General features: G+C 41.9%; 1 protein-coding gene across 9 annotated transcripts in view; it reads right to left on the minus strand.

The window, feature by feature from the left end:
• The window catches only part of ARHGAP21 (Rho GTPase activating protein 21), a 195,531-nt gene that overhangs the window by 17,542 nt on the left and 163,980 nt on the right, over window positions 1-14,009 (minus strand). For all 9 annotated transcript variants that reach the window (XM_073334265.1, XM_073334269.1, XM_073334264.1 and 6 more), the window contains 7 exons: window positions 8,976-9,134; window positions 8,693-8,795; window positions 8,550-8,586; window positions 7,838-7,963; window positions 6,741-7,025; window positions 5,246-5,310; window positions 5,015-5,163 (listed from right to left, as the gene is read on the minus strand). In XM_073334265.1, coding sequence (XP_073190366.1) covers window positions 5,015-5,163; window positions 5,246-5,310; window positions 6,741-7,025; window positions 7,838-7,963; window positions 8,550-8,586; window positions 8,693-8,795; window positions 8,976-9,134 — 924 coding nt within the window. The remainder of the gene's footprint in view (window positions 1-5,014; window positions 5,164-5,245; window positions 5,311-6,740; window positions 7,026-7,837; window positions 7,964-8,549; window positions 8,587-8,692; window positions 8,796-8,975; window positions 9,135-14,009) is intronic.

Genomic DNA, 14,009 nt, shown 5'->3' on the forward strand with positions numbered 1-14,009 from the left:
GCAGTACCCCTGGAGGGTAGAAGTTCACGGTCACATAGATTGCAACACAGCTTTGCCGAACCAAGTGTCGTCCCTGGCCTGCTAAGTGATGGCATTATGAGCACTAAACGTGTGGACAAAGAACCACATTGTGGCTCTACAGATGTCCTGGATAGGGATGTGCACCAGGAAGGCTGCTGAAGATGCCTGAGCTGTCATCGAGTAGGCTCTGACAACTGGCAGTGGCTGAACCTCCGCCAAGTCGTAACAGGTCCTTATGCATGAGATGATCCAATTGGAAATCCTCTGTGAGGACACCAGATGACCCTTCATCCCATCCGCTGTAGTGATGAAGAGTTGAGTCGATTTACGGAAAGGCTTTGAACGCTCTAAGTAAAAAGCCAAGGCCCTCCCGATGTCCAGGGCGTGAAGACGCCTGTCTTCACTGGTGTTGTCCAGTTTGGGACAGAACACCGGCAGGAAGATGTCCTGGTTCATATGGAAAGTGGAGACCACCTTTGGCAGGAAGGCCGGGTGGGGACTCAACTGAACCTTATCTTTATAGAAGACCATGTACGGCGGTTCTGAGGTCAAGGCTTTAATTTCCGAGACCCGTCTCGCCGACATCACCATCATCAGGAATGAGAACTTTCATGACAGATGGGAAAGGCAGCAGGAACTCAGTGGTTCAAAGGGCAGGCCAGTGAGCCTATAGATGACCGAGCTAAGATCCCACTGCAGGACGGGAGCCCACACCTGTGGGAAGAGTTTCTCCAACCCTCTCAAGAATCTGACCGTCATGTCATGGGAGAACACAATCTGTCCTTGGATCGGCGGGTGAAAAGTGGAGATGGCCGCAAGATGCACTCTAATGGAAGTGTGCACCAGGCCCTGGTTCCTCAAACAGAGCAGGTAGTCCAGGAAAAGCCTGTATGAAGGAAAGCAAGGGAGAGATACCCCATTCGGACACCCAGGGGGAAAACTTCAGCCAGGTAAGTCAGTGTAGTTGAGGGCTTTCTACTTTCCAGGAGGACCTGTTGGACTCCTTCCGAACAGGTCCACTCCTCGGGGTTCAGCCACACAGCATCCATGCCAAGAGGTGGAGGGACCTGAGGTTGGGGTGTAAGAGCTGACCGCTGAGCCTGCCTCTCCAGTCCTTAGGCAGGACTGCTTCGGGCAGGCGAATGCTGGCAGGACATCCCTCTCGATGGGGATTGGTACCGCTGAGGTGGAGACACATGCACAGGTCCCAACACTGGTTTTCCCTGAGACCGAGGTACCGCGGGAGCGTCAGGATCTCTTGAGCTGCTTGAAGAGCTTCAGGTGTCGACGGCATCTGAAGTTGGCTAGGGTCTGCACCGCTATCTGGGGTCACAGGCCATTTGAAGAGATCCCTTGTTGCCACCGTACCCTCCTCCACCAAGGTGCATAATTCTGGGGCCTAATCTTGGGGGAGGGACTCTGAACTTTCAGAGGGAGTCCCATAAGTTAAAATTGTAACTGCCCAAGAGAGCCTTGTGGTTCGCCACCTGGAATTGCATGCTGGCTGTCGAATAAATTTCCCTCCTGAAAAGGTCCAGTCTTTTGGCCTCTATTCTTGGGGTTGACCTGGTGTGCCCCTGCTTGTCCTATCATTGGCCACAGAAATGATCAGTGAGCCTGGAGGTGGATGGGTATAAAAAGGTACTCAAACCCTTTGGCCAGGACAAAGCACTTTTTTTCCGCTGTTTTGGAGGTGGGAGGGATGAACGACAGGGTTTGCCAGAGGGCCTTGGCAATTTTGAGGACCCTGTCATGCACTGGTAGTGTGGCAGTGATAGAGACTGAGGACGTTGAACAAGGTGTCCACCTACTTGGCCATCTCCTCCACCTCTAGGCCCAAGTTCTCGGCCACTCATCGAAGCAGGGCCATAAGTGCAGGTCTTCTTTAAAATTGTCCAGCGGGCTGGCCCTCGAGGATCCTGTGACTGCCTCATCTGTGGATGAGGACAACAACTGAAACACCGGGGGGCATCATCCCCCATGGGGGAAGCGCGTTTTGGGGTGGACACTGGCTACTCTAACTCGACCTCTGAGCCTGGTGCTGCCGGTGCCGTCAACACTGCTCTGAGGTGGTGGCCGATGAGTGGCGTGAAGGGTGTATTGCCATCACAGGTATGCCCCAGGAACTCCAATAGGGCCACTGTGCTGGCCACTGGCCGTGCTGCCAAGGTGGCGGTGTAGAAGTCAATGCAGCCTCCGGTGCCCAATTGTGCCAGTGATGCCTTGGTGAGGAGCTAATCTACCCTTCCATGCCGGAGGAAGCCCTTTCTGGTGACCACGGTGGAGCCGTTGATGCCTGCATTTGTCAGCTGACCATCGTTGCTGGAGACCGGTGCTGGGGCCCCGGGGACCGGTACCATGACGGAGATCGTTCCCATAGAGCAGGTGATGGGGACCCGTACCAAGACAACCGGCGGGAGGGTGAATGGTGCCGGTAACATGGAGGCTGGCGCCTCTCCCTAGGTGATCCGCATTGCACTACATCACTCAATGCCTGTGATCTAGTGCAAGCCCCGAAGATCTGAGCTGCAAAGCCAGAGATCTGCGGCGCAAAGTCGGAGAGCGCTGCCTTGGCTCAGGACATCAGCGGCATTCAACTGCCTCTGGGGGGTCTTGGCAGCTGGCTTGCCCTCGTAGGGGGCACACGTGGTACCAGCAGCTCTTGTAAAGGCCTCTGTTCTCTAGGTGCCAGGAGAGCTTGGGAAGGCATCAATCTTGCCACAAGACTGGTTCCCCTACTGCTTCTGGGATTCAGCGGTAGATCCTTTGGGGGGACTAAGGGCACCGACTAGGGAGGCATGTCCATGTGGCTCCGGTGTGGATGGGTGGCCCGAACTGAGTCCTTTGCCCAATACCCCATAGCCTTTCTTGCCTGGTGCCAGGGAACCATGTTTCTTGGTCTGCTTTCTGGGGACTGGTGAAGGAGAATGCTGCCAGGCAGAGCCCGGTGCTGGGGGTATGCTATGCACTGAGACCAACGTACTAGGAGTAGAGTCCAGCCGGGATGGCTCAGAAGCCAGGTGGAGAGCAGCCTCCATGAGGAGGGCCCTCAAACGGATGTTGCACTCTTTCTGGGTTGAAAGTTTTTACACACGACACTTGTCTTTCACATGTGATTCCCCCAAGGCCTTGAGGCAACTGCAGTGGGGGGGTCACTAACAGGGATAGGCCCGTTGCAGTCCAAGCTGGGTTTAAACACCTGAGACAGGGGCATTCCCTGCCTGGGGCGAAGTCCCCATTGGGACTCTAACTTCTAACTACACTTGACAAGTGCTTAACACTAACTACTATAAACAAACAATTTACAAGGCCCTAAGGCTCAAAGTCAGGAGAGATGAAACCGCTAGCCCTTGCTGTGTAAGGAAAAGGCGCTCTGGCTAACCACCATAGGCGGTAAGAAGGAACTGAGAGCACGTAGGGCTGGCAGCGCCTGATATACCAACGCATGAGTGTGGAACTCAAGGGGGCATCACAGCCAACCCTATGGATACCACTAAGGCAAAAATATCCAATGACTCTGCATGTGGGAATACGCACACCTAGAATGGAATTGTCATGAGCAAGCACTCGAAGAACCACCACTTTTCTAGTCTTAGGGCTAGAAACAGCTGAAGAGGTGTGGCTTGCACTATGTGACTTAATTATGCTAATGGCAAAGTTTTCAAAAGCGTCCAAGTCTCATTTTCAGAAATGACTTAGGAGCCCAAGTCTCACTGAAAATCAATGGAACTCAGGCTTCTAAGTGCTTAAGTCACTTTTGAAAATGGGACTTGGATGCTTTTGAAAAATTTTACCCTTAGACAGATGCAGTATCAATTGCTAAAACTCAGTCATATGCACAGTGTTTGGTTCCCCTCAAAGATACAGGTAAGTGAGGCTGTACTAGCTCTATAATTCTCCTGATGTAATCCTGTCCTCTTATTCAGAGGTTTCTGGAGAAATAATGCTGTTTAAGATCCTGAAGGTTACTCATCACTATCTCTCCAGAAAAATGCGACTGCAGTTTTAGTATATAATACTGTCTGAGAACGATAGCCCGTATAAAGGAAAACTTGTTTGGGGAACAAAACGGAATTCCTTCTCGGAGTTCAGGCGCACATGTTCAAACCTGAGTGCTCAGTCACTTAAATTAGCGGTCTGACTTTCAGCAGTGCTGTGCACCAACAACTCCCTTTAAAAACGTTGGCCTGAGACTTTACCAGTTGGAGATCAATTATTGATATACGCTTACAGTTGCAGCTCACTCATCTGTGAAATTTAATACGTTGGCACCTCAGAAAGAGCTCAGCAGAGTTTAATTTCTTGCTCTGGGAAAAATAATACCTTTTCCCACCCAAAATAATGCGTTTTCCTTTCGGTACTTTAAATCCATGGGGCAAGAAAATCCTCTAACATTATAAAAGGTTTTACAGAAAAATTTCGTTTTCTTAACAATAGTTTAAAAATGGTTCTACCTAGTCATTTGCAGGTCAACCGGGGAGGGAAAGACTAGTGCTAGATAAGAATCTTCTGAAGCAAGGCATAAGCTTAGTAGAGCTTAGCTGTGAGAAGCACAACACTGGTGTAGTCTATTGCTGCTGTCACTACAGACAGTTGCAGGAAAAGAGCCAAGACTTACCTCAAAGAAGACTTCAATACAGATCTTCAAGGGCCTGAAAAAACCACCCCTGAGTGACATAAGTTGCATCGACTTAAAGCAGTGTCTACACTGCACTATGTTGGCAGGAGATGCTCTCCCATCAACAGAACATGTCTTGACCAGATGTGCTACATCAGCGCAGTTGCGCTGATGTAACATGGTAGTGAAGACAAGCCCACAGACGGTCAGTGATTCTAAATACAGCTCAAAAAAATAGTTAATGCTTGTTTGCATCTGTATGTTCACGTATCCGAAGAAATGGGCTAAAGCAACTCTTATGTCCTGAACATTTGGCCTTCTACAATGTTAATTTTTTATAGGTTTAGCCAACAATAATGTATGTAGTATACACACCTTTAGTGAGCAGCTTCCTTTCTGACTCCTCCTTGGGAGAGTGAGGACTTTGGGTCCTTTGTTCTGTTTTAGTGCCAAGAAATGTTTGCCTGATACTGAGACTCTGGCGAGGTGTTTTGGGGGAGGGCTCTGTTTTGCTGCTGGAAGAACTGAAATAAGGCATTACTTGGTACAGAGAAGCTAGGAACCAGGCAAAAAAAACAACCTGCCAGCTGCATATAGACTGCTTACCTCATCATTGTGCTATATTCTTTAATCCTCCGGCTAATTAGGTCCCTACTAGTGACACCAGTATCCTGTAAAATCAATCAAGATCTACTTCATAATCCTAGTTTTGATAATACCATTGCAAAAGCTTATCTAACCACCTTTAGAATACACACAACTATTCCCATAATCAGATAACATACACTGGGTAGTTGTCAAGTTCAATTCCAGTACAGCTAAAATGTAATGGATATTCTTTGGAACAGACACTATATTCAAATATATTTCAAAAGAAAAAATAAGGACATTGTTTGAAAGATTAAAGAAAAGCTGCGGTGATCAGTTATAAGTAACTGCTATGATAGGTGTTTTCAAAGAAGTGCAGAGGATTTAGCCACAGATTTTCAATAAGCTGCCATTTTAATAGAAGATGTGTGACTATATTCCGGACACTGTTCTGAAAAATCTCAATCTATACACATACAATACCTCCATACCCACATATGTGGCACTGAAAGTTCTACAATTTATCATATGGCTGGCTACTTAACAAATGCTTTTAACCACCTCACCAAAATTCTGCTTATAATCCACCTTCCCTAGGCAAACTATTCTAAAACGGAATAGAATGGAATTACAAACAGCTGTAATTAAAAAGCATCATGGAAGCACTTTTTTTCCCCAGAACAAAAATGTAAACCTATCAAAAATACATATAAAAAATGTTTTACAAATTCAATATGTATAGAAACAGATATCAACATTTATATAGAATATGCATGTGTGCATATGCATACAACATGCTCTGTCTTCTAATATGTTTATTGTAATTTATTTAAATGAATATGAAAGTTACAAAACAGTTTTTTGAAATACCTGTCATTGTTTCACTATGTAACTATTTAATGGTGCAAAGTATCTAAGTGAAAACTGTTCCTTTCTGTTAGTCTTTAAGGAGCCACTGGACTCCTTTTTGTTTTTGTGGATACAGACTAACACGGCTACCCCTCGATACTTGTTCCTAAACTGCTACTTCCCAACAGGAGTCTGTTGGGACAGAATAGGCCAGAAATTACTGCTTCCATCTGATTACATTGGATTTTAACAGGTATTGTACAGTGTAACTTAAAATATATTTGTAGTTAAATTAACAGTGATTTTTAAACAACAACATTTTAGTGGGCAAAACTTATTTTACGACTTCTAAAGTTAAGTATAGATTAACTAAACATCAGATTATTAAAATGCCAGCTTTTTACTAGCTCAATTACTTTATGGGATATTTAAACTTCAAAGACAGATTAAGAATTTATTCTTCTATGTAAATAGATGTAGTTATATGGGTATCTAATTTCACTGCAGTTTTTCATTTACTCCCTAATGCATATTTCAATTTAGTGTCAACCAGAAACAGAAAAATATATTTGTCCTATTATATATAAAAAAGTCTAATGATTAAAAGAAAATACAACAGAAGAAAACAGCATGTAAGATTGTACATGAGATATTATATAGCTACCTTATCATTGAGGTTGCTATTGTCTTGTATAGCCTTAATCCATGCTAACATGTCATCTCGGTCTTCAGCCTGAAACAGATACTCGCAGTCTGATGTGGTAAGCCGAAATACATTTTTCCTCTTGGTTTCACTGTATGAGATATCTATCAAACACGCATTGATACTGATAGGTTGTTCTTCTTCAGATGGAGTTGTCTGCTCTTTTTTATCCTTGTATAAATAAAGTGAATGACCTCGAAGAACAACATACATTTGTTTCCATGGCCGAATGCTGCCACCAACTCGCTGGAAAATATGAACCAGTTTGTTTGTGCGTATAGCCCGTTATTGTTACCTAGTTATAAGCCACATATAAAACTTTTAGAACACAATGATTGAACACAGGGTGGCACAGAACACTCAACTTTTGTATAATAAATGTACTAGTCACTGACCGCTTTGCATCAAGGGAAAGGGCAAATTTCTCAACTGTCCCTCCTACCTGAACGTATAATAATGTGTGTGTGCGCAAATGTGACAGTAGCAAAAGGATCAGAAATTTTAAGGGATGGTTACAGAATTAGCAGGCATTATAACCAAGATTTTCAAGTGACTGGGTGCCCCATTTATGTCACCTTCGAAAGGCTTGACTGTAAGAAGCGCTGAGCCACCTCCCTTCCCCTCTGAACATCAGGCTCTTTCATCTTTGAAAATCTTGGCCTATGAATTTCCAGCAGGTCCATGAGGTTTGTTCAACTTCAAAATGATGTAAATACAAATCTGTCCCCCTGTTAGCATAAGAAAAATCTGCACTCCCAGCTTTCCAGCAGTTGATTATTTGCACTAAATAACTAGGTCTGAGATGTGAAATTACTCACTATTGCTCTGAATTTAAACCAACAGAAATGAGGGCAGCTAAGAATATAATCTATGAAAGAACATGTAGAAGTTGCTCGATTAAAGCTAAATGTTTAATGTCACTTTTGCTAGTGCCCATTACATAATGTTTTACTGCACACAAGGAACATCTCTTGCCTACAGCTTGACTTTTCTTACCCTCAGTTGTGGCAGTTGTATTTTTTATATTTATCTTTTATATATGTTAGAAAGCACAATACCTTTCCCTTGTCTGAAACAAGCTGTCGAAAATAGAGCCATCCTTCCTTGGAGGCATCACCAAAGACCTCTGAAGAGGAATCTTTTCTGGATCCAGAGTCTTCTAAAGATTTTTGGCTGTCTGGGACCTAAAGAAAAATAAGAGTCAGAATATCAAGAGGTCCTCTAAATAGATTTTTCAGTAGAAGTCTATATTTAGGTAATTTCCCCCTCTTTTCTCCACCCTCCCCCATCTCTGTGTGAAGGTTTCCTCAGTGTATGGTGCAAGGAAATACTTATCAGGCTATGAAGGTTTCTACTATTTCATTAGTACAAAATGATCAACTGTGAATTCACACACTATTCAAGCCTATGTAATTCTTGAGACATTTCACCTTTATTTTTTGATATTTTTGTCTTTGCGTGCATCATATATTATTGCTCAGATGTGAGATGCTGCAGAAAATGAAAAAAAGCCTTTTGTTCAGCTATAAAACAAGTCTAATGCATTTTAAAGTACCTTTAAAAAAAAAATAGAGAAACTGAAGAGGAGCAGTTCACATTTATTAACTTATCACAGTATGGTGCCTTTTAGGAAAAAATATATCTGGCATCAAAATCATTTTAAAATGATCTGATAGGTAAACAAATTGCCATGAATTTCACATGTGATCCAGCACAAAAACTCATATTAGCAAACATAACTCTTATAATATTGTTAAATATGTTACTAACCTTGATTCCCTTTAAACTAGATACATGTTTAATAGACCTGTTGGGAGAGAGAAGTAGGTATTATCAATGAACAGTCTGTATACTTTTTAATAGAAAAAGTGCATATGCCTGTTCGCGCTCACACAGATTTGTTCAGGACTTACAATTTCCCGTCTTCTCTATAGTCATCCAATCCTTCATCATAAGACTTGGATCTCTCAGTTTTTGCAGGAGATTGACCATCCAATATAGTAGGCCTGATAGATTCTGCAAGTCAATCAAAATGATCAAACACTAATCAGCTTCAATGACATTTTATGTTTTGACTGTTTGAAGCAATAAAACTTTATAAGCTGCCATATCTTCCCTGCAAAGAAAACAAAATTTTAAAAGAAAAAAGTTTTGTTTATAAACAAAAAAAAAAACAAAAAAAAAACAACAACTTACCATGGTCATGGGATAGCTGACGTCGAATTAAAGGAACTGAAGATGTGGGACTGGGAGGAACTGTTGTTATAGTGGGAGCTTGAGAGGCAGATGCAGAAATGACAGCAGAAGCAGGAATGTGTGCAATATCATGGTCAATACTAGGGCTACTTGGCTCATCTACAAGGCAATATATAATATATTAGAATGTTAAACGCTTCAGTAAAAAGCTCAGACTAAATAGCAGGCTGAACTTGCCTCTTCATTAGAATATCAGAAACTAATATCTTAAACATCCAGCCTTTCAAACATTATGAATCCAGTTAATTCACATGGTTAAAACAAACATTTTTATTAAGGAAATTTGGTGCCATACCCCATGGACATACTAACATTAGTTACATATTTGGTATAAGTCTAAAGAATGTTCATACAACTGTCACAATAGAATTTCTATGTTTAAATGGTATGCTGTTTAAACAGCATGCTGTTGGTCAGAAAACTATACTTCTAAATTCAGTTGCTGATATGTAAGAAGGCTAAACGCAAGAGAAATGGAATACAATATTCACTGCATTAAACTGTATGCATAAAACCTCAATAAATAGTTATTAATCTTTAAACAAAAATCACAAAAAAAGCTCAAACAGCAATGTTTGAAATGGCAACATACTTAAAAGACAGCCAAACCCCCATTTAAAAAAAATTGGAAGGAATTAAGCAATTGCTCATACATCATAAGCTGCTAGTACTACCTACCAATTATACCTTCCACTAATTGCTCATATAAACAATTGCCGTCTGTACGTGTCTAACTCCTCACAGTCTCAAAAGCAATGAGGGTCATCACGCAGTAATCCAAAAAAGCTGAAGCATTTCCATGATTTTTATATATTTCTTACAAGATGAAAAGTGTTGAAAAATCAACCACAACAGATTTTTCAAAGTGACAGAATATAAACATCTCCTAAAATACACTAGGAACACTAGGAAAATACTTCTTATTCTAGTACAGAAGTACAGGAGAAAGATGGAGAACCAGATCATGCACATGTTGCTGAACTGTACTGCTATAATTAATATGTATGTATTCTATGTGCCATGAATTTTAATATGCAGAGCTTCTGAAAAGCCTGTTGAAATCAGTGAACATTCATAAACAGAGGTTTATTCTTTGCTTTGTGTGAACACAACTGCCTGCATTGCGCTTTTCAAATGGTCACTAACAGTTCTGTTCAAAACCGTCAGCTTGTACCATCACAGTTTGGTTGCACACTTACATTTTTTAAATGGTAGAAAAGTCTATTACAAGTTTTGTAATTTTATACAGCCCTCTGCTCTATGTCACCAATGGTATGTCAGGTGAAAACTGAAGCAATGTCTTCAACTAAAAGGCTGACGTCCATTGTAACAAGCTGTTCTGTTCTACTAAGGTAAAAGGCAGAAGCAGAACTTGCCAATGCAATCTAAAATTCTGTAATTACAACACATTTTGAAGTAAAAGATATTCTCCTTAAAAGTAATATTTATCTAACTAATTTCAAAGTTCTACCTACTTCCACAGCAGCAATTAGAGATATTAATAAATTACTTCTCTATTGTAGTTGTGTGTGGGGGGGGAGAAACCTAGTAATTACATTTTTATTTTCAGAACTACAGCAGTCCCTCATGGTCCTATTTTCTTCTTTTTCACTGTTCTTTGATCAACCTTTTCAACAGCAAATCCTGAAAAATCCCATACTCTAATTTGGACTAAAAGATACACACACTTTGAAATGAACAATTCCAACACTGCTTCATTTAACTGGTTCTTAACATGTAAATTGGGAGTGCTCAGTTTGCAGCTTTTTTTTATTTTTATGCCACAGACTTCAGCCAGAATGCAATAATCCCTGTTACAACAGGCTAGAAACGCTGGCATTTGGAATAAATCCACACAAGCTGCAAATACTGGAGTGTTACTTGATATTCAGGATGATACATGATTTCCCACAGTATGTGCTATTTAACCCATGACCTAGATTGAAGAGAAACACTTCACAAGCCACAAAGCCCTTGAGATGGCAGCAAAGACTCATACTTCTCTGATTTTCATACTAATTCAACTTTCTTTACAATTTACTTTTTTACTAACCTTAAAAGGCTCAAACACCCAATTCAAGGGGCGACGAAATACTACCACGAGAAATAATTTTACGTTATTTTATAAAAATAAATCTTAAAAACTAAAACTAAGCAACAGAATTTTTAAAAATGGGAACATCTGTAATCTTTGGAAGTGCAGTGTGAAGCAATCAGTTGATCCACTCAGCCTCCAATGAAAGTATTACTAATTTAGTCCAAGATGTTCACAGCAGAACTCTTGCACTTGTTTTTACTGTGGCTACTTTATAAAGTTGTGGCTGATGAAGTCAATAGATGGAGTGGTGGCAGAAAGGGCAAAATATGTGAAGAGAACGAAGAAAGGAAATTTTTCAAATACAAAATTACCATTTGTTTACCTACTTTTTCAGGATTCATGGAAATTTTGCAATTATATAAATACAGGGTATACGATATAAAGCTGTCCTCTCCACTGGTCTAAGAACAATCTTATGGGATATCTGACTGCATTCTACTTGTTACTTACAGTACTAAACAATACTGCTGGCATTTATTTTACCACTGTAGTATTTCTGTATGTCACTTCACACAGAGTAGTGACACATTCTTGGGAGATTTTTGTGGTGTTATTAAATGCATCTGCATGCCCCTATGCACAAAGTGAGAAAACAATAGGTGGGAATCATAGAACAATAGGGTCAGGAGGGATCGGAAGGGCATCTAGTCTAACTCATGCCAAGATGCAGGATTTGGTGTATCTAAACCATCCAAGACAGATGGCTATCCAGCCTCTTTTTGAAAAATGTCAGTGAAAGAGCTTCCACAACCTCCCTAAGGCAGTCTGTTCCTTTGTCCTTCTGTTCTTACAAGTTAGGAGGTTTAATCTAAATCTACCAAGCTGTAGTTTGAACCCAATGCTTCTTGTTCTGCCCTGTGGCAAGAGAATAATTTTTCTCCATCTTTCTTATGACAGCCTTTCAAATATTTGAAGACTGCTATCATGTCCCCCCTTAATTGCCTCTTTTCCAAACAATTTCTTCAGCCTTTGCTCATATGGCTTGCATTCCCTCTCTTTGATCATTGTTGACGCTCGCTTCTAGATCCATTTTCTCTACATCCTTTTTATACAGTGGTGACCAAAACTGGACACCGTAACCCAGCTGAGCCTAGCTAGCACCGACTTGAGTGGTACCATCACCTCCTGTGACTTGCGTGCTATGCCTCTGTTAATGCAACCTAAAAATGCATTTTTTTTATTTTGTTTTGCAACAGCATTGCACTGTTGACTCATGCAGAGGTTGTGATCCACCACCACCCAGATCCTTTTCAGCAGTGCTGTTGCCAAACCTTTTCTTCCAAGTGTAGCACCTTACATTTGTCTTTGTTGAATTTTATGTTTTCTATAGCCCAGTTCTCCAATTTATCAAGATCCCTTTGAATTTCAGCTCTAACCTCCAAAGTGTTTGCAATACCCCCTTAGCTTTGTGTCATCTGCAAATTTGATCAATATGCTCTGTATTCCTATATTTAGTGCATTAGTAACAATGTTGACCACCACCCAGCCAGAACAGATCCCTGTGGAATCCCACCTGAGACCTCCCTCCAATCTGACATCATTCAATCAAACTCTTTGTTTGTGTTGTTTAAGGAGATCTGAAGAAACTCACAAACCTCAATTGTTTGACAAAAATCATTTTACTGTATGTTTGGAAGGTGTTGCTATAGTCTCGTGCAGTGTTTCTCAACCCTTCCCAACTACTGTACCCCTTTCACAAGTCTGAAGCCCAAGCCCCGCCACCTGGGGCTGAAGCATATAACTCAGCTTTGTCGGGCCCCCCGTGTCCCTAGGCAATTGCCTTGCTTGCCATCCGGAGCACTGGAGCAAGGGAGTAGAGGGGTGTAATGCACCTCTTTAATCCCTGGCACCATTGTGCAGTACCACTGCTTCCTGTGGGGGGGGGCAGGAAGTAGGCACCACAGAGCTGTTAACTCTCCTCCTTGTGCAGACAGGTTGGGCCCGGGAGAAGGGAAAGCACTGCTTCTGCCTCCACAACGTGCCTGGGGCCATAATTACACCAGTATGGTCAGATCTGTTTCAGTTTACTCTCTCCCAGGAGAAACAAGGAGACTTTGGGACAGAGATTTGTGTTGTTGTTAGGTATGTGTACAGTGCCTTGCATAACAGGCCCTGATTGGGACTTCTAGATGCTACCACAATACAAAAACAAATTCCTAACATGGTGGAGGGAGGGACATTTTATAATTAGCCTTTTTTTCTTATGGTGGTTTAACTCTTTCCCCATTGGGGCTTACAAGTGGAGAAGACATGTGGGAAGAAGGAAAACAGGGTTGTAGTACAGCTAGGGTCACACCAATGATCCATCTAGCTCAGTATCCCATCTTCCGAAAATGACCAATACCAGGTACTTCATAGGGAATGAACAGAACAGACAATCATTGAGTAATCCATCCTCTATTGTCCGCTCACAGCTTCTGGCAAACATTGCATGATGTTGTATCCCTGCCCATCCTGGCTAATAGCCATTGATGGCCCTATCCTCCATGAGTTTTGGCCTTCACAACATCCCCTGGCAACGAGTTCCACAGGGTGACTATGCATTGAGAGGGGAAGTACTTTCTTTCATTTGTTTTGAACCTCCTGCCTATTAATTTCATTCAGTGACCCCCTACTTCTTGTGTTATGTGAAGGAGTAAATAATATTTCCTTATTCACTTTCTCCACACCAGTCAAGATTTTATAGACCTCTATCATATCCCCTCCTAGTCGTCTCTTTTCCCAACGGAGAAGTTCCAGTGTTTTTAATTTTTCCTCATATGGAAGCTGTTCCATACCCTTAAATCATTTTTGTTGCTCTTCTTTCTACCTTTTCCAATTCTAAAATATCTTTTTCGAGATGGGGTGACCAGATCTCCACGCAGTATTCAAAGTGC

This window comes from Lepidochelys kempii, chromosome 2, assembly GCF_965140265.1.
Source record: "Lepidochelys kempii isolate rLepKem1 chromosome 2, rLepKem1.hap2, whole genome shotgun sequence".
NCBI lineage: Eukaryota > Metazoa > Chordata > Testudines > Cheloniidae > Lepidochelys > Lepidochelys kempii.